This window comes from Gavia stellata, chromosome 6 (genome assembly GCF_030936135.1).
Source record: "Gavia stellata isolate bGavSte3 chromosome 6, bGavSte3.hap2, whole genome shotgun sequence".
Classification (NCBI taxonomy): domain Eukaryota; kingdom Metazoa; phylum Chordata; class Aves; order Gaviiformes; family Gaviidae; genus Gavia; species Gavia stellata.
The window spans coordinates 45,315,259-45,336,491 of NC_082599.1; the positions used below are offsets into that span (position 1 = coordinate 45,315,259).

The following is a 21,233-nucleotide window of genomic DNA, read 5'->3' on the forward strand; positions in this document are numbered from 1 at the left end:
GGGTGTCTCCTCATGTATTTTGTGTCATGAGGAGTTATACAGAAGGTCTCCACTAGGAGGCTCTGCCAATTAATCCCCATTAGCCCAACCGAATCCTCTGGTCCGGTTCTGTCTTGCAGGTGAGCTCCAACCAGGAGACAAGGGTGGGCTCCTTTTGCTAAGTGTTCAGAGTACATGACATGACTGCAGATTTTGCTAGGGTGTTAGTGAAATATCTAGAAGGCAATTCTGCCTTAATATGTTACCTCACAGTTACTGCAAAGTGTGTCCACCCAAGCTTCCCTCATCTTGTTTGTCTTCCTGTACACCCACTGTCGAGCAATGCAACCACCATCACTTCTACCATGTCAAAATGCTTACTAGTAACTATCTAGATGAAGAACAGTCAGTTCAGGCTGAATCCAGGAAAGACTGAAGTGTGTCTGACTGAAAGGGGAAACACTTTGAAGAGCTGGCCAAAACATTGTCACCATCCTTCCTCAAAGATATACAGCCCTTGTTCATCGAAGTTATGGCTGACTCCTTGCTAGACTTGGATGATCAAATTTGCAGCACTTTCCCGAAATGCTTTCTCTCACTTTCAGCTCACTAGGAAACTCTGTCGTTTCCTCGTAGATGGGCATCTCGCCCCAGTGATTCATGCAGTTGTCACCTCCAGCCTGAACTCCTGTAACAGGAGTGGAATCCGAAACCTGTGGATGGATCCAGAAGGTGACTGCTGACTTTTTCCGTGGTGTAAGGTGCTTTTAGCACAGTGTGTCTGAACTCAAGTCCCTCAGCAGGCTTCCACTTTCTCTCAGTACCTGTTTACAGCCTTGGCCATCGTTTTCAAAGCAACTGAAGATATGTCAGGGACAGCTGCATACCTCCGATGTGCTTTAGATCAGGAGGTTTGGGAAAAAATGTGTGAGAACTACTCACAATATGAATCTGGTTTTGCTTTGCTATGTCTGCACCTCTTGCCAAGGTAATCCTGCTGTGGAATGCTCTGTTGGATTCTGGTCATCTTCATGAAATATTGCAGTTTTCCCTATGTGATTGGGCGGGGGGGGAGTTTATTACCATATATGACACAATTCAACAGCTGTTTTTATTCCGTAATCCCTTCCTCCTTTCTCCCAGCTTTCTCCCACCAAAATGAATGTTGATCCCACAGAGCACAGGCAAAGAATTCCGTCTAGGCAACCAAGGACTTCACTATTGCTTCTGATGTCCTGTGGAAGGTACTCAGATAGTACTTGGTTCTGTTTAGGATTTAAGTCTTAGTAGCTTATTTTTTCACCTTCAGGCTCTTTCCAGCTTCTGCTACTCTTATTTCAAGGGAAGCCATAAAAGTTTTCAAATGCTCTGAGTTTTAAAACAATTTGAATTCTGAAGTTCCATGAGTGAGACCTCCTGAGGGCAAAACTCAGTTCATGTGGTTTATTCACTTGGCTATCTGTGGAATACAATTTGTTTCAAAATGGTTAAATATTAAGATGTTCTTTGCTGCTTCAAATTCGGTTTGAGGTTGTTAAGATATTGTGTTTCTGATGTGATAACAAAAATGTTGGAATTAGTCAAGTAAAGGCAACTGTTTCATTTAGAATGAAAACACAGGAGGGTGGAAGGAGGCAGTATTTAGAGCTTGCTTCTAAAACAGTGAAATAGTTTAATATTTAGAGTTATTTTGACAAGTGACTAAATCCAAGGGACTACAGGTCAAACCACTGTAGAGACGGTGGTTTTCATACGATAGTAAAGAATGTGAATTAAAGTAAACTAAACTGAAAGGAATACTCCATCAAAATGCACATTTTTCTTTGGAAGAGCAGGACAGTAAGGGTTGATGCAGAAAGCTTAGATGGAAATGAGCATACACAGGCTGTTACTGCACTGAGGCCAAGACTTCAAAATGCATGCAAGAAGAGTATGTAAATTGCATAGCAAAAATGCTTTTGATCTTCAAAGTATAAATCACTCTTGAGTCAGTATTCCCATCACAAGGAAAATTCATGGGCAAACTGACTTGCTTCCATCCTTTTTCATTGTGGAATATCTTGTAGACCTATAAGGCCCATGGCCAGAAGTTTTACCTGTCTGTATAGACCAGACTCAGATTTTGGAGATGTGCTTGAGGCTAAACTGTGAAGCACCCATTGGGAAATGGAGCTGCTTTGAATTAAACTGAGCAATATACCTGACTGGAATTCCTATGACAGAAATCCAGCTGTAAATTTGTGACTAACACAGATTTCTATGGAGAGGAGGATTAAAAGCTCCTTCACACCAGTCAGGGGTTGTTGCCTTGATTGTTTATATAGCACCTGAGCAGTTGTGTGTCTGTAAAGCTCTCCCCCAGTTTCCCTTTCCATCACCATTCTGGCTGCATTCATATCTGGCTAAGGGACATATATTGGCAAAACAAAGACTTGCTATGCTTTGGGACAACCTCACAGCCTAAACTCAACATCTGATGCATATAATTATTTAACAAAGTAGACCAAGTCTTGTAGAAAATATGTATTTATGTATGATTGTCAATGTTTTGGGAGTAGGGGCCTGTCTTTTGGTGCTGTGCATTCAGTGATTTGTACAATCAGATGACAATTGCCAACTGCATTTCCATATTACCACAGTGGACACTCACAATAGCAATTTTAATTTAAATTTAAAGGTTGGGCCAGATGATCTTTCAAGGTCCCTTCCAACTTGGGCTATTCTGTAATTCTATGGTTAAATGAATGATTTGCTATATTTCAGGTATGTCACAGCTGCAAGAAAAAAAAAGAAATAATCATTCCAAGCTGCCATTGTTGTAGAAAAAACAAGTAGGTAGGCAGGCAGCCACATCCAGCACAGACATTACTTATAGGAGCCATTCATGGGAAGATCCATTTTCCCATTGATAGGGATTATTGCTGTGGAGAATGGGCAGCCCAGACAGTTTAGTCAAGGCATTTGGTGTGAGGTTAATTAATAAAATTCAGAGAAATACCTCAGCATAAATTTCTACATCCCTGCCAGATTGAAGTTGTTTGTCCCAAGGCAGACCCCATGAGGCTGAAGCGGGCTCTTCCTTTCTGCCATACATAAAGGAATTTCTCCAAGAAATCCAAATTTATACAAGTAAAAAGAGCCTGGTACAAATGGCAGAGAAGCTCAGAGAGGAGGGAAGCTTAGTCCACAACACGAAAGCTAAAGAACCTCACTTTCCTAGTAGCCATGGATTAGAGAAGTGCTCTGCCCTGAGCTCACAGCCAGTGAGAAGAAGCAGCTGGAGCTAGACAGATAGAGCTGCTGCCCACAGTTTTCCCACTATTCTCATGCTCTTTCAGAGATTCCTGGAATTTATGACCAGAAAAGACTATTAGTTGATTTAGTCTGACCCATATTTTTTCATTCTAACTTACTCCAGTAACTTGTGTTTAGTTGCAACTTCTACATTCTCGATATGAAGACATCAAGAAATACAGAATCCACCACTGTCTGCAACAGTTTGTCCAATGATCGGTCATCCTCACAATTTTTAAAAGAAAGTATCTAATTTTAAAGGCATCTCTTTTAAGCTTCTGGTCATTGGTTATGTATGATTTTTTTCCTGGTATTTTCTCCAGATGAGGTTAATTAATGAAGACTTCTCAGTCTTATTCTGAGTGGCCCTCTCCTACTTGTGAAGATGGGTTCCCACTCTGAATTGATACATAAAAACATAAGCAAGGAATAAAGCTATCTAACAATGTCTATAAGACACAGCATTCATTTAACTCAAATAATTAATTTTAGGTTTGTATTTTGCTTGGCATGGAAGACTCTCCCCCGTCATCATCCTTCCATAGAGACCTTGGACGTTGTTACAATATAGCTAATGTATGACCATGGACATGTCATTCTGTTCCTCACCATTCATCCAGCCTTGTAAGACTATAACCCTTTGGGATGATAGCTGTACTTTCATTGTACTTACATTTGTAACAGTGAACACTAATAATTGATGAGAAAGCTCTGACAAGAACAAGGAAATGCCACTGTTCTTCAGTCTCTGCAGGTAGGAATATACGGCAATTCCAATGCTTTGTAAGCTCTTCAAATCCAACCACTAGCCATACTTTTTCATTTACATTCAATCCCTTTTATTGGATGTAGAAAATAGCAACAAGAAAAGTAACAAAACAAGCTAATGTGGCAAGTTGTTTACAGTTGCCTATGTCATTCTTTCCATCTCCAGCTGTTCTGATTAATCTTTTGAACCCTGCCACAAAAGCTGCTGTGTTCTTCATAGCAGGATAGTAATGGTCACCATAGTTATTGCCACTGCTTCTAAAACCTAAAAAGTTAATGAAAAAATAAATAGCATGTTTTCTTTAATGAGGAAGTTGCATTATTTTGGAAACTACATTCTTTTTTAATTCAAATCTGAAGAAGATTCTTCAGGGCAGCCTGAAATTAAACTTCAGTGTTTTTCTGAGTATTCCTCCATTCTATCACTTTAGGGGCAAAATGGGGTGTGCAGGGGGAAGAGGAGTGGCAGTAAAAACAGAAAGATAAAAGCTTGAGAAAATTCTAAATATTTAAAAACTATTTTAATGGAAGATGCTTAAGGAATGAAATGCCATTCGTTTACAAAGCATACAAAATACGTATTTCTTTAAATTTCCTAAAAAGTCTTCATCAAGTCTCAGTCCTTTCTAATGTCATGGATAAGGGGAACTCCTGGGGAAGCTGGTTGATCTAATAGATCCTCTTAGGGAAATCATAAAGCATGTTTCTTCTGCAACTTCCTCAGATCACGGAAACCTGCTATATTTGCTGCTTCTCTGTTTTCCTTCCTTTGTGGAACAGTAACACAGAGCAGTCCTTTCTCAGGGGTGTCACAACAAATGAATGCATGGATCCTATGGCTGCAGCTTGCACTGAAGGAAAAAAACATTCCTGATCAGCTGAGCAATATGAATTGCCTACACTCCCGGCATGAGTTCTTGCTACCTGGTAAGACTTCAGTAGTTTAGGATCACTGACATTAGAAATTATAAAGTCACCCAGAGTAAATAACAGTAAAACAGTTACAGTCCCTGGGAAAAGGTTTAGAATTTTGCTTTAGTATTAAAAACAGCACCTTGCTAGTTGAGCTAAAGGAGCACTAATGCCTTCACCCTTTCCAGAAAGATTCACACTGAATCCTGATCTTCCAATGTAGATTGACATTAGCAAAGACAAATAAATCCACAGATCTCTCTCTTAAGACACTGATTTAATCTATTTGGTTCTGGTTACAATTCAAGAACCTCTGAGAAAGGGATGGTTTGTTCAAGGAAGAAGGTTGGACACCTTTGAATTTGACTGCCCATATTTTATTCTTTGCCACAGCTCAGAGGGAGATGCTGTCACCTGTGGAATTAACTGTGCTAACCAAGTTGCAAAAGTGCTTGAGCTGGAACACTAACCTCATTACAAATATCAGTCAGTTTTAAACACTGCATTTGTGCAGTGCTCCATCTGAACAAGTCATATGTGTACAGCACTCTTCTGCTCCAAAGGAAGGCCAGATGGCACTGTTGCAAAAACTCTTGCTAATTCTGCTAATCTGTGTGGGTAAACTGGTAGTCCTTGAAGAACTGCTTATTGTCACTGGTGAGCCATTTCTTTCTAGTTCTCACCAGTAAAAATTGCTTTCCTGGCTTTAATCTCTCTGTGAAACCATTGTAGGTAAGTCTGCTGCCACAGCAATCAAACAAAATATTGTACAGTGCCAAGACATTATGCTACAAATGAATTCTCAGCACATAACTCTCCAAGAACATCTTTCCACCCAGTTAAAAAGGGGTAGGACTTCTTCTCTCATTTCCCTTGGCAGTCTTTCCAGCAACTCTCTCCCTAATTAAAACAATTCTATTGCAGATTATTTTGCCTGAACTTACTTTACTGAAAGACATGATACATACTAAGAGTTTTAAAGCACATTTGGAAGGTACGGTACAGGGAAGAAAAGACATACGATGTAAAAGGCAGGACAAGGTGTGGTTTGTGAAAGAAAATGAGCTAAATATCAGCTTGTTCTCAAACATTCAGCAGCTTACAGAACTTTAAAATCTGCTTTTTTTTTTCCTTTCAATTTTAAGGTAGGGAAACTTTTTTCTGTTAATTGTATGCATACCCTTACTGAAGTATTGCCATCAGCTTGAACAGTCTTTTCACTGTAGAAGGTGTAGAGACACTAACTCTCCTAGAAAAGGCAATGTACAACTGAAGGACAAGCTTCACTGACTGGAAGGGGCTCACCTCTCACTCTGCCTTGTGGTGCTGGGGTGGTTCTGCAGAGGCTGCCCACCGGGCTGTCCTGATGGCTTTGGAAGGGGTGCACAGGGGTGCGCTGCTTTTTCTCTTTTGAGGGAAAAGTTCACCATCATGGTTTCTTACAGAATTAAATTCTTCCCTTATTTAAGGGCTTGTGCATGTACTGTAATAAATCTGTTTTCTGGATAAAAGTCTGAAGCATTTCACAGTGCTAGGGAACTTCTGCTTATAGAAGAGCCAATATGTGGAAAGAGTTAAAAATATGACCTTGGTAACACAGACTTCACTTTATCCAGGTACTTCTCTGCTCACTTCTCAATAGCTGGAAAGCATCCCACATAGTTATGTGAGCCTCACAGCGCTGTTGTATTGTGAAGCTGACCCCTTCAAAAATGCTCCCTGCCCCTTTTGTAAATGTGAAAGTATTCCAAGTGTCTTACTGTCCAGTGACATGGACATTTAGTAGCTTGTTCCTTGCAGAATCTTTTTTTTTATGTGTTTAAATCTTAAATCTCTTGCCTATACTTACATCTAAGAGCAGTAACAGAGCTGAGAAGTGACCATAAGTAACCGCATGAATTTCTTCCTCTTTCCTTCTTTACACAGCCTAACCTACTTGCATAGTAGTTTGATGTGACAGGTGCTGCTGCAACTGCAGATTTTCCCAGGGCTCTGTTCTCATCCCTAAAGTCTGATAGAGTCTTTTTGCTCTTGCTGCTTTTCTAAGCACTTAAAAACCACCTGTCATTATCGGGCCCCTGTAACGAAATTCAGATATATGAAGATTTCCTTCATCCAACACAATGAAGTTTCACACAGACTCTGAACAGAAACCACTGGTGTTTCAGAGGCTGACAACAGCCCAGGAGCACCGTACAACACTGTGGAGGAGTGCTAGATTAATAATCAGAGGTCACTGAGACTGCTTAACGGTGACCACAGCCACCCCCTGCTACTGATAGTGTTTCTTTCTACATGGCTGGAGAAGCAACTGTTTATACAAATAATCTTTATCACACTTTTACCAGGAAATTGCTTAATGTGTATCTGAAGCTGAGCATGTTCAAGTTGAGCTCATTTCATTTCAAGCCAACTGCTGTTTCTGTGCTGCTCAGTGAGCACAACCCATTCAATTTTAATTTTGTTACAAACAAACAAAGATAACTAATAACATACGCTTTAGAAAGACTCTTTTTCCTAGAGCAAGATGTTTTCCAAAACCCTTTCCAACATAGAGCTAAGAGCAAAAACTGTTCTAAAAACTCCTGTGAGAGCCTGGAGAGTGCTGTGCTCTGCGTACATTGCTGTCCTCTCCTTCTGACAACTGTTGTTCTCAGCCATTCAGCGCACCGTCAGCTCTCACTTGCTTGGGTCGGACCTTGGCTTTACACAATGGGAGAAACATAAAAATCGTTGCCTTGGAATGGCTTGGTGGTCCACTCCCATCTGTTATCCTATCTCAGTGCTAAATCTGTTGAAGGAGACAACCCACCACCCCAGAAGCAACTATTAGAATGTATGAGGTCAAACCAAGCAAGGACTTTTTTTTGGACGTTTGTTGAATTAATACTAAAGAGAGAAGGCCATGTGTCTAATGAAATAAAATGTGACCACAAAATGGAGATTTCTGCAGACCTAAGGTGTCTGGCAACAAAATGTGAGGCATGTAGGAAAATTCCTGAAAATTCCAGTTGGCATTGATCTTACCTATACAGCCTAAATCCTTTTTTTAAATCAGCGTCAAGAAAGCAAGACTCTACTGACTTCAATGGGACAAAAGTCTGGCCTTAAATTTTCTACATGTAGAGTTTTTAAAAATATCTAGAAATGGAGTTAAACCAGAACTACAACCGCAAACCCCAAAGCTTTGAGGAAGTTTTGGTTGGAAGACAAGCTTTGCAGCTGGGCTTTGATCTGAATGGAGCAAGCCCAAACCTAGGATGAGATCTCCTGTGAATGCTGAAGAAAATTGTGTTTGGATCCAGATACAGACCTTACAACTTGGGGCCCATCTCCTAAAATGGTGTAGTTGAAGGCCAGAAATGGCTGCCTGCGGTAAAAGGAGGCAGAAAGCCCCCCACCAGCTGTGTACTCTGAGCAGCCTAGCTGCCTGTGTGCAATAGTATCAACACAGCAGGGGTAAGCCCACAAGGAAGTCTCTGTGGTAAACTGGTTTGCAAAAGCTGAAAGTGGTGTGCATCCTTTGTAGCACAATAGCAGAAGGTTATTCTGTGGCTGCTGCAAAACAACCTCTAATTTCTGTCTACGGCTGCAAATGCATCCTTTGCAAAATATGTGTTAAGCTTTGAAACCGAAGTTCACACTGGTTCCTGCTTATTGCATATTGGCTTACACACTCTATCAGCACCTGCCAGTTCTCAGTTGTCACCACTTCTTTCACACCTGGAAGCTCACATTGCCAGTCTATGGTTGGCACTGAGTTACAAGTAAGTGGTGGTGTTAGCATGCCCCAGAAGAATCACATTTGATACTGCAAATGTCTTCTTAAGAGTCATCAACATGAACACTGCAAAGAGAATAGTGTTTGCACCTGAAAGGCCATGTAGAAGAAAACATACTAGAGTTATGAAGTACATATATCATTTATGGTGCTTTCCACCTGGAAAGTAAAGTATGCCTTATATACCCTAATATATAAGTCTCATCCACACTGTGGGGTAGTAATTATTACTTCCATGTCGCACATGAGAAAACATGTCCACAGAGGTATGAGTTATCCCCCATCTTGTCCCTTCATGTGCCACACACAAAAGTCAGCAGAAATAAGAATAGATATACATCCTCATCTGAACACCTGCTCAGTGTTGTAAGAAAAGGGACTATTTTTTTAGGTCATAATGATCACTCATGAGAAAAGAAACTGTGCTTCCCAGGGGTCTCCTTCTGCACCACGCATTCCAGCTGAGGATCTTCGAGCACTTCACAGGGAGTAGTGTGTCTCTTAGTCTATAAGAATCATTGGGTTTCCTCTGATGCTTAGAAAGCTCGTATGGCTCCCCAGAGCGAGGTGCAGGCCGTCAGCATGCATGGTGCAACTGTGATCATTTGTAGCTTGAGTGGTTTATTCTAATGCAAAAAAATAGGGTTTTTTTAAAAAAATGGCAGGGGAAAAAAAAACTCAGGTCCCTCTAGTGGTTACCTCCAGCCGTTGTCTCCAGTGGAAGATTATAAGATAAGTTATGCTTATGGCTACTTGACTGCAGTTCAGTGAGGTGAAGCTCTACGTGTCTATGTAGAACAGGCAAAATGGTACCTTGCTCCCTTCATCACCTCCATGAGCTGCCTGCCTTCTGGTTGCCAGTGAAGCCCCTTCAAAGGCATGGCTTCCTTTGCAATGAGGTGGGTGGACAGTAAGCAGAAAACAGGAAGGCAACAGAGCTTGGCTCCATGCTCCAGCTGTATCATGCAATATGACCACAGCTAGCGCCATTTGTCATGGCACGTGGAAGGAATTGTGACTTTCAGGGGACATTCTGTGTGACTGAAAACTTTTGGAGCCTGTGTACTAAATGATTGGGCTGACAGCCATGTCTGGTGTGGTATGGGGAAGGGAAGGAACAATACTCGAGCTGTCTATGTGAATTCATTCTTTGCCAGACTCTTATTGTTCTCACTGACACCCAAGAGGATGAACAACATCAAAATTAATCAATAAGCAGCAGCTAGATATCCAAGTTCTTAAAGAGTCCAAGACAGCACTTACTCAATGTTTTTGGTGTAGAAAGGCAGTGATGAAAAGCCTCTTGTCAATGATCATATGACTGTGGCACCAGCAAACTTTAATCCCAGTATTAAAGGCAATTCAGTGCTAAAAATTGAATTTACCTTTTAAATTTTTTTGCGGCTAGGTAAGGAAAGAAATTTAACAATCATCTAGTAGGGGGTTTTGATTGCTTTTTTTCCTTGAACCTTTATTGGTTTTAAGAAACTTTGCATGAAATACCATGTAAAAGCTTCCACAAGAGCCATGGAGGAGGATCCATACAGGACGGGCAGGGACAGGTACGCCAGCATTCCTTCGAGGTGCACAGCAACCCAAAGCAAGCATGTCAAACCCTGCCAGCCAGGGCTGCTGCCCAGCAAGCCGGGCAGTGGGCTGAGTGGGCCAAGCAGGCAGTGGCAGCTGGCGGGAACTCAGAGAGTACTAGAAATAGCAGCAGGGAAACTGAGAGAGAGGACTCGGGAACTGGAAGGAGCAGGTGAGAGAACGCACTGATGGCAGGGGGGAAGGCAGGACAGAAAGGAGATGCTCTGAGTCTGAAACATTCTGCTACAGCTCTGGGTTATGGTAAATGTCTGCTGATGTTTTAGCTTCCAGTTTAGTTACATGGAAGATAGGTCTTCACTGCAGTCAGCATGGGCTCTGGTAACCTGGATCTGAGTGTGTAAATTAGCCTAATCTACCTTTGCCCCCCCTGGGTCTCCCGGGGATAGTGTGTCAAGCAAGTCTGGGAGTGCGTCTCGGTGCAGCATTCATCTGAGCTAATGATCCAGTCCCTGGGAAGGGTGGAAGAGCTCACAGCCAGGGCAAACTGTGGGACAGCACCAGAAGATGTTCAGTGCTCTCATGAGTCAATTTGTGTCCTTTCTGCAAATTAAGCACATTTTTTCAGTGAAAATAGGATCTATACTCCCCAATATGCCACTAAGTTTCATGAGCAGATCAGAGAGGAATGGAAACAGGTTCTGCACAGGAAGCCAAGCTCATTCTGTGCTGCCAACCCCAGTTAAGGTGCACTACACCCTGCCAGCACTACACACATGTATATGATTGTACTGGCAGAAAAAGTGGACCTCAGTGCCACAGCTTTTTCCAGGGCTTTACGTATCAGCTTGTCAGCACATCTGAGAATAACTAGAAGGAATTGTTGAGGGCGGTAATGGAATGGAGAGCAGTCTGGGCTGGGACTCTTTGTTGTGGTTAACCGGGCAAATAGAAGAGCTGTAAAGCATATTATGCCACTCCCATTTCACAATGCCCTTTATTCTGGGCTTTGACTAAAAGACACTATATGAGACCCAGAAGTTTTACCACTCATAAATTAACTGAGTGTGGTTGTTGCTAGTTGTGAAACTAATAGTCAGGGATTTCTTCTGAATGAAATGTTAATATGCACACACAAACACACAAGCAGACACACTTCTGAAGCAGCAGCTTGTTAAGTCTAACGGTACCATAGTTGGAAATAGCAGTAATTGCAAAGATGTTAAAAAAAGGATTTCTTTTTAAAATAGCAGTCTGTAATTGACACCTAGAGGAAAAATCAATGGGGATAGATTAAAACACACAGAACAAATAAACTGAAAAAGAAGGAAAGAGATATTAGAGAAGAGGAGAAATAAGGGAAAGGAAACCAAGGAAAGGAGACAAAAAAGGCAACAAAATGAAGAAAAGAAAGACATGCCAATTCAGAACAGCATGCCCTTTAAAGGAAAAACATTGAAATCATACAAGAGTAATGTCATGCAGACAGCTGTATATTACTTTTCATTTGTGATGAAGATTACTGAAGTTGATTTTTCAATCTTTTCTTGGTAGAGATGAAAACCCGGCTAGTATTTTTGGCCAGCAAATACATCAAAGAGCAAGTACTATAGAAGGTCTTCAGAAAATTCAGTCTGACTTCAAGAGGATCTCCTTACTCACTAATAAGCATCGCTACACTTTTCTGCACAACATCCCACCCTGTTGCCTGGCTGTCTTGTTTACCTAACCATAAAGCCTACAAACTCCTCTATTTCTAAGCAGTTTTTATATTACATGGGCAGCAGTCCCTCAGGACAGGAGGGCTCCAACTGCTGCATGATTCAGAGATCTAACTGTGGTAGCACTGGACAAGATGTGTCCTTATCTATACTTCAAAGCATGTGAAGGGACAACAAATATTCACTCACACTCTTATCCCTCATCAGTCTCAATTGCCCCTCAATTTGCAGCAGGCAGGAGAATTACCAAATCACTTTCTCCAGCAATAGGTCACCAGAGACACGAAAATGTTCTTACACACAGGGCAAAGTTGAGCGAGAAATGTTAGGCACCTTTGTATAGAAGGGAAGACTGACTTTAAACCAGCAATGCTTATTTGTTCCCTCACTGCAATCACTATCTGGACGTAGAACCTGGGGAATTGACACTCCAGAAATGCCAAATTGCCAGAAAATGCATAGTGTTATTTCTCCACAGACAGTGGAGTCAATAAGCATCTTTTATTAACTGCAAAGCATCTAATTCTCAGTTATGTTAAGGACTATTTATAACACTTTAATATTATAAAAGGGTAATAAAATGGGTGTAAATTGCACTAAAGCTTTCTCTAATAGTCCCTGTATTGTTATAGTGATGCAGAGAGCCTTAAATATCATTGAGGCTGTGGATTAACAACCTCTCCCTGATCCTTGCAGAAGTCTTTAATGCCCCCAAGGCTTGTCCCAATCTACCAGGTAGAGTTGGTATCCTTCACACCTATTGAGAGATTCAGGTGAGCCCTATGTAATTTTCACTGCCCAGTATTAGACAGCTCCAGCCAAGAATTGAAACCATTGACCATAGCCCGCCTAGTCTGGCCTGAGTTGTGAAGGGAAATGCCTGCCCAACATTCAGGGCTGGTGGGACTGCATGGAGAGCATCTTCCAACTGGGGAGATGTCATACCAGCTGGAAGATGTAGGAGACTGTGTGCACAGCCTGAAAATAGGGCTCACAGGCTAGTTTGGTGCTGGTGTCAGTCACAGAAAGGAAAATAGCAAAAGTGAATTATATTAGCTGAGTTATTTGCAAGCCACTGTTAGCCCATTTGTTCCAGGGTCAGCTCTGTTGGAATAACATCCAACTCCCAAGGCATTCTGGATCCTCCTGTACTGCTTGCTTCTGACCTCTAAAGCACAGTAGCCACCTCCTGTGACCACAGATCATAAAGTTGCCTTACAGATAAAAATTATGGAGCCATGCATTTCCTTCCTGAGAGGAACAGCTGTGCTATCGCAAAGAAATTTGTTTAAAGATCCTGGTCAAATGAGTCAGTTTAACATCATCAGTGTACTGCATTCCTGAATAACACGGACATGATCTTCTGCTTGCTGGAGTAGGAGGATGCTTTCCTCGGTTCTGGGGCTTTGTGGTTGAAGTATTGGAATTCTTTCAGATTAGATTTAGGGATATACTCTATCATAGATTCACAACTCCTTTTTGTTCCAGCGGGAAAAATGAAACAGTAGGGCCTCTGTGTTATGCTACTTAGATCCTTTGATAGCTTCAGATATTTTCTGAGGCTTGGCATCCAATGTTCAAATTCTTTCTAATGAAGAGCCTAAAATAACAAACTTTGATGATAATAAATACTACAAATTATGTGGTAACGGAGACAGGTTCCATGGGTAACCATATTTTTGAGCAACTTAAATTATCTCCCAAGTATATCTGCAATAATTTTGTTCCATGTCTTTTAAAAATGCCACTTCATCTAGTCTTGGCTTTACTAGCTCTTCGTATGTGTAGAAGAGTTACGACAAAAGATAGAGCATGCTAATGGGAATGTGCAAGGTTTTTTCCCAGCTCAGATACCCATTGTGTGAAGTACAGGAAACTGAAGAAAACAGTATAAAGTTCTCCAAATGTCCTTTGCTTTCGGAAAAATAGAATGGAGTTCTTCATGCAAAAGGTTGTGTGGTGAGATTAATGGTGCTTCCTGCTTCTGGCAGGGCCAGAAGCACTGCAGGAGCGATATCTCTTCTGACATGTACTTCTGCTTTCACTATTGGGGGTGTTTGTACATACACAGTAAACAGAGAACAAGCCAATTCAGTGAAGCTTAAAAATGGTTGATTTGCATTATAGCTAAAAATCAGAGATTATGTGAACACCAGCGCCCTGAGAGTCTACTGCTAATTTGAATAGTATTGCTAAACTTTATTTTGCTAAGTGTCATTCAGGAGATTTGTACAGAAAGCATTACTGAGATAAATCTTGAAGATAACATTATTCTTGTTGCCTCTGATGTATGCAGGAGTTGATAACAAGCCGATTGGCTCCTTCTGACAGATGATTACACACAACAGATGTTTTAATTTGATTATATCTGCGAGATAAGCATAATGCTGTGTTAAGTCCAAACACTTTTTACGAGTCTTTCAAAACATTTTGCAATGAATGTAACCTTTTGTAAATGTCCTTGCTTGAGGCTGAGTGGGTTCTCATAATGGTGCATATTATTAGTAACAAGTTGAAACCAGTGATTATGCAAAACAAGAAAACTGCATTTAATAGTAGCTGTAATTCTGTGCTCTATGATAACCTAAATTAAGAGAGAAATATGATGCAAGCAGTGATACAGGACACAATAGTTTAACACTACTCCAAGGAGGACTATGTGTTCTTCAGTAATGATGCACAAGACAGGCAGAGCTTTTATCAAGAACGCTGTAAGGCCAATACTCCATGCCAAGCACCCTCAGTTTGAAAATTAGCAGGCAAATGTCAGCTTTGTGAACAGAGCACTGCAGGGAACAGAGGTTTGGGGCTGCAAATGATACAGGGTTACAAAATTTTACTTTGATTTGAACTGCAATGCCAAAATTTCCCTGAAAATAAACCTCTTCCTTCATTGCAGTAAAATCAAAGTATTGTATGTTGCTCCCATGTTTTGTTTTTATATGTAACATGGAGAGAACAAAAAAATTTCAAAACTAATTGGCTGCTTCAAAACAAAAACTGATCTGTATCATACCAAAAACGTCAAAATGAGATGTGTTAATTTTTCAAAGCAGATTTCCTATTTTTCTTTTGAAAGTAGTTATGACAAAACTTATTCAGAGTCATAAATGTTTTTATATTTTATAAATGTCAAGCTACTTATTCCAGTTACGTCATTAATAGTTTTCTCAAGGCAATATCAGCATACTATGTACCTGTTTGCTTTGTTTCATTCCAAACAAAAATCACCGGCAGTAATTCCAATGATTGACAGTCACTAAAGCATCTTGTAGCTTACATTATATGATGTATACAATTCAAAGAACATTTTCTTTAGGATTCATGCCATCTAACATCAGATACCTAAAAAGTAGATGTCTGGACTAGCTATGCTTTCTGATGTCAGTGCATGTGTCTAGAGGTTTTTAAAATATCTAGACTCCTCTCCATCCTTTGATGACTGAGTGAATGTAAGTGACCTAATAGCTTGCTGCCACTGTAATAGCAATTCTGCTCATCCAGCCTTTGTCATCCATCCTTTGGTCCTTGAACCTGATCTGGGACTAACCCACTACAGTCAAACAAATGAGACTGCTCCTTTAGATGGCAGGAAAGGTGCTAAGTTGTCTCAGCCATCTCCTGGTGTTACCAAACTTTACTCTGAGACTAACTTTTAGAAAGCTAAAGTAAGGTAAGATGTCTTCACCCTAAGCCACATATGTCAGCTTTATATAGGCATGAACATTATGTTGTGTTAGTGCAGCTGGATAGGCCTTATTTAATTCTGAGTCAGTGATCTGGGAAGTAGCTTGTTGTGGGATTCTTAAAGCAAGACTGGACCTAACAAACTAATCAAAATAATGGCTTTACTGGGCACATCAGCAGTTTTTGGCTGTGGGTAGAATGATTTTGGGTTAAGTGTATGTTGCCTACAGTGAAACAACAGTTTTTAGTAACAATGCAAGTTTTGTGGAAGCTTGAAGGTGTTCTTCGTGTAAGAATAACGCTGTAGTTCACATGGGGTTTTGACAGAAATACGATACTGCAAGCTGAGAAATGGTTGGAATACTAAAGAAAGATCATTCGTACTCAGTAGTTTTTATGGACTGTTTAAAAAAGCTGTACCTAAAACTGCAGCAAGAAGCACTTAGCTTGTCTTCACTAGGAGGCTCTAAGATACAAGAGGTACAAGCTTGTTTGTGTTCTGGGTATCTCTTTTTAAGGGTCAGAAAGAAAACACAATACTCAGTGCTTCAATATTTTGCCTTTCTGAGTAGCGAACTGAAATTAGCTGACCCTCCCTTACCCTGTCAGGCTGGAGTTAATTATTTACAGCTTTAATCTGCGGCTCTTCGAAGTGGGCTCTTTCTTACTTCAGTTAGGCTGAGGTTAAATATTCACAGTTTCAGTCTAGAAGTAAGTAATAAACTACCATCTGCAAATAGGGAACTAGGAACTATGAACAAGGAAATGGAAAAAAAAGACCAGCTTAATCTTGTTTTATATATTTTGATTGTCCAGGAAATCCTGATTAAGCTGTATTTGAGCCCTAAGAGGGAAGCTTATAGTACTCAAAAAGGCACGATGTGAGCTTTTGTTAATAAGTCTGTCTGGGACAAACCTGTGAATGGAATTGGGGTTTACTTCAACTTCTGTGTTGACTTTTGGTGACAAAGTTACTCCTCCACTGAGGATATCCAGGTAAGATATATTCCTTCCACCCAAAAACTTTCTAGTAGCACCTACCGCTCTCATGGGCCCTCTGAGCATCCCAAGTGCAGCTGTAGCACAGTCCTCACTGCATGACATGTCTGTGGAAATAAAAACAACACTTATATGGAAATACCAGACTTCTGAAATCCACTTGTAGGTTCCTCACTTACTGGGTAACAGGCATCATATCACCTCATGTGAGAGAGAAGGCCTGTGGTGCCAGGGTGCATTCAGGGATGTGAGACTGTTGGGGATCTGAGTAGAGCCCTCCCCAAGGCCTCCACCTCCTGCAAGCCTCTCTCCTACTCCCAGACCCCGGATGAGAGAGGCTGGTCAGAAGGTGCCCATGTGGGAGAAGAGCCATGGCACTCATACGAGGGAGAGAGATGTAAGTGAGGCAGAGGCCAGCTTGCCAAGTCACGCCTGGATTGTGACAGGTTTGAATAGTAACATTAAATCTGTATTTAATGGCTTTTAAGCTTCTTTTCATATTGGAAGTTAGTCATCAAAAACTAACAGGAGAGTTCAGTATACAGAGCCAACTTTCTAAGCAAACAGCAACTCTTTGGCACCTGCAGCTTGACAGCTACAAGGAGAGGGAAGTGTATACACCATGCAGTATATTCTGATGGGGGTTGAGAAATGCTTTCATTTAAGTGGATTACTGAAAACACAGCCAGCTTCTAGCACAGAGCTGGTGCACAGGAACTGATAAGAACACTCCAGTCTGTGCTCAAAGAGGAGTCCAACATTTTTCTTACCTCTGGAAGGTGGCGACTGTGTTTGAGTGAATCTTGACTGTATTTGAAGGGGGTGGGGGAGAGGAAAATGCTCTTGGAGAGGTTTATGAGAATTTGCAGCATAAACTGGGACTGCACAGTGAAAATATGCATTTAGGGAGTTTTTAAAACTAAATTTGCATAAAATCACAATGAGATTTTTTATGTCTGTTATAGGCCAATTAAATGCATTATGCAAACATTTCCAAATTCATACAGAGTTGATCTGGGACATTCAGACCATGTTTACATATATTGCCCCTGAGGGCTTAGCCCTTTTTCTGAAACACACAGATCTGTACCTCTAAGTAGTGCTGTAACCGAGACAAAAGTGAATCACCAAAATTTGAACAGACACCCTCAACTTATCATCAGTCTACGTTTCAATCAATGCCCAGCCATTTAACTCAGAGAGGCAGGAAGACTCTGTGAACCAAAAATGGGTCTCAAGACAACTGCTAGCTATGTGATGGCTGGATTTATATTGGCAGACTTTATTCAGGTTGAGAGTCTAATGGTACTTATAGTCTCTGTCTGGGCCATGCAAAGCTGGCATCACCAGTGTGGTCCTACTCCCTGAATCCTATGTGCAATTTCTCCCCTCTGGAGAAGGCCAAATCTTTGGTAAAAATTAAAGCTGCTTTGGAGGGGAATGGAGATGAACTTCACCTGTGTCGCATACACAGCATTTGGGACCAAGTGGTGCACATCCAGCCCATTTGGGAGCAAAATGCAAAAAAAGAGGCAGATGACAAGTTGTCCCAGTCGGCTTCAACATCTGCAGGCTGAGTGCCCAGCTACTCTGTGTGAACGTTTCCTGTTATTACCCTGCCTTCAACCTCCCCTGCCCCCTTCTTTCGTTCATCTGGGAGCTACGTCCGTCTTTCGGATACCACCAGTTATGCAGTAGGGGAAACAGGCTGCAACAGCATCGATAAGGTCAGGGATACGGACACACGGAGGAGCTCCGGGAAGCCCCCATGCCCCAGATGACAGGGCTGTCAACTCGTGGGGAGAAGGGCCCGTTCGAGCTGGCGGTTTCCCGCCGATCTGGGGCCCCGTCGCAAGTCACGCCGCCGCTCCGAGGCCCGGCAGCGCTGGCGGGTGGCTGTACCATGTCCCCGCCTCGGGAGGGAGGCAGGCGCAGGGATCCGGGCTGCACGTCGGGGCTGGCCCCGGCGCGCTTGTGGTGGGAGAGCCAGACCTGAGAGGGGCTGGCCTCTGGCAGATGATTGACACCAAACTGGGTGAGGTTTCATGTTTAAAAAAAAAAAAAAAAAAAAAAGAAAGGAAAAAGGGCGAGCGCAGGGGAGGGGGTGACTGTGGGAAGGGGGAGAAGGAACTTCTGTAAGAGTAAGAAAGTCCTGCCCAGCTGTTTGCGAAGTTTAAGATTTCCTGTTTCCCCTGCAGCGCCGAAGTGAAGTTTTCAGTGAGTCACCCGCGGTCCCGAGCAGCGGAGCCGCGCAGCCCGCCGCCCTGCCAGCCCCGCCGCCGCGGCCTCCCCCGCTGCCCGGCCGGCCCGGCCGCCCCCCGCGCCCCGCCCGCGGCTCGCCGTCTATGCCGATCCGGCTCCGCGATGACTCCCCGTCTGCCGAGGAGCCTGCGGCGGCTGCTTCTGCGCGTTTCCCTCTGGGTCCTCCTGGGCAGCTCGGTCCCCGCTCTGCTTCGGGGTAAGTGCGCGCCGGCCCGGCGCTCCCGCTTGACAGTTGCTGGGGCCGGAGGCAGGAGCGGAGCGGGGCAGGGGGCAGGAGCGGGGCAGGGGGCAGGAGCGGGGCAGGGGGCCGGCGTCCACCGCGGGAGGGGGGGACGCGGTTGCTAAGAAAGTTCTGAGTCTGGAAACACTTCGGGAGGGGTGAGCGTGGTTGTGTATTGCCCTGCTGGAAAGTAAGCGGGGAAGAAAGGACTGGGAATCTGGGGGTTTCGCGGCAAAAACTGAGGTCCGTCCGCGGAGGGAAGAGGGGGGAGAGGATTTGACAGGAAATGCAGCAGGGTCTGGTCCGGCCGGCGGAGCCCGGAGAGGGCAGCTCGGGAGCTGGCTGCTCTCCCTGGGGGGAGCGGCTGCCCGGCCCTGCAGCTGCTGCGGCAGCTCCCGCACCTGGTGCCGGGCCGCACCGTGTGCCCGGGGGCGGCGGGCCGGGGGCCGCCAGGCCCGGGGGGAACCAGCCGGCCGCGGCCCGCGCCTCCCGCCCCCTTCGGTGCGTGCTCGCGGGTGCAGGATCCAGCCCCCGGCACAGCTTTTGCCATGCCCTCCGGGATGGGGAGCAGCTCGCCCTGCACGCCCGCGAGGAGAGGGGCTAGGAGGAGCCAGGGGTGCTCCATGGCCTGAGCCGGTGCGTGCCGGCGCCCAGAGCTGGGGGCCTCTGCGTGGCCATAGAGCTCGCTGCTGTGTGGATCAGCAGCTGCTTACCGAAAAGTTGTTTTCCAGGTTAGCTTCTGCCTACAGCAGAATTAAGCCGCGATTGTGAGCAGTTGGGCTGAGAGTAGCACTCATTCCTGTAGCACTCAGTGCTCACATTGTTTGATTCACTTTTAATGACACTTTACATCCCTTATTCTGTTTTTACCAAGGCATCCTTAGATAGGTTTTTGAGGCTGTGGCTTGCAGTATTCTTCATGGGATAATTTGGGATGTACCAAGAACTTAAAGTGCTGCTGCAAAAACAAGGTCCCTGCCGTGAGGAGCTTTCGATCTCGGTCCTACGAGTACTAACCCACATGTGTGGACTAACATCTGTAACTGCAAAGTTAGGCCCTAAATCATGTTGCAGTGCAACTGGTGAACCTAAAACCAGAACTGGTTCAGACTGCAGCACAACTACATCAGAAAGAGTTTTGAAGAATTAAGTAGATTTCTGAGATGTCTTGTGATATCACGTCTAGTTTTAGTCTGCAGGTAAGATGTGCAGACACCAGAGCTTCTACAAACTTTGCTCTGTGCTCTCTGATTCTCCCTTGTGGTCCATTCATGGCCAATAACGATCTCAAAATCGTTGCTAAAACATAATAACACAAACTAGATAGCTTTTGTATAGCTACTGCCAATAGCTATGTATAGTATGAATAACTTCATGCTTCGTTAATAATCCTGTCAAAGTCAACAGGTTTTACATACCTGCAATGTTACTCGTGAAAGCTTAGGGCAGGTGAAAAAAACACTATGGTGTCCCAGGGCTCAAAATGATATTATTTTAAATGTGAGGTGTGCAGCTTCTTGTTGATTTTGATATCTATTTTTATTATTTCTGATTAGTATAAATCACACTCAACTAGTGATGGCTTTTATTTTGACCCCAGCCCCAAATTTTTTGCAGATTCCCATCACAAAAAGCTTTAAACAAAAAAGTTCCTCTTTTGTTAATCTTGTGTTATTTATTGTTATGCTTTTTTTCTCACTCAACCACTATAGACAGTCTCAAACTACAGGTAGATTTTTAAAATGGACATAGTTTAAGAATTTGTTCTTCCTTCTTGTCGTATGTCCAATGAGGAAAAAATATATAAAGACTGGTTAGAATTCAGCATTTTTCATACTGATCTTCATCTACACTCTACAATAACTAAAACTGTATAGACCTATTGTCAGATAACCTATCCTTTAGCTCCAAAAGTCATTTTAATAACCACCGTAGGATTCTATTGTGTGTATAACAGGAAGAGTTGGTCAACAGTTCTGTGGGGGCAGAAATGTGAGGTTTGGATATTGGCATCAAAATGCCAAATGTTTTGGGGAAAACAAAACAGAAAAAAGAGCTACTTACT

The 21,233-nt window shown here is 42.9% G+C and overlaps 1 protein-coding gene across 1 annotated transcript in view; it reads left to right on the forward strand.

Moving 5' to 3' along the window:
* The first annotated feature begins 19,045 nt into the window (after nt 1-19,045).
* Nucleotides 19,046-21,233, forward strand: part of TGFBR2 (transforming growth factor beta receptor 2) — a 60,447-nt gene continuing 58,259 nt past the window's right edge. Inside the window, exon 1 of the mRNA XM_059818506.1 lies at nt 19,046-19,144. Within this exon, the coding sequence (XP_059674489.1) occupies nt 19,051-19,144 (94 nt within the window). The 5' untranslated portion in view covers nt 19,046-19,050. The remainder of the gene's footprint in view (nt 19,145-21,233) is intronic.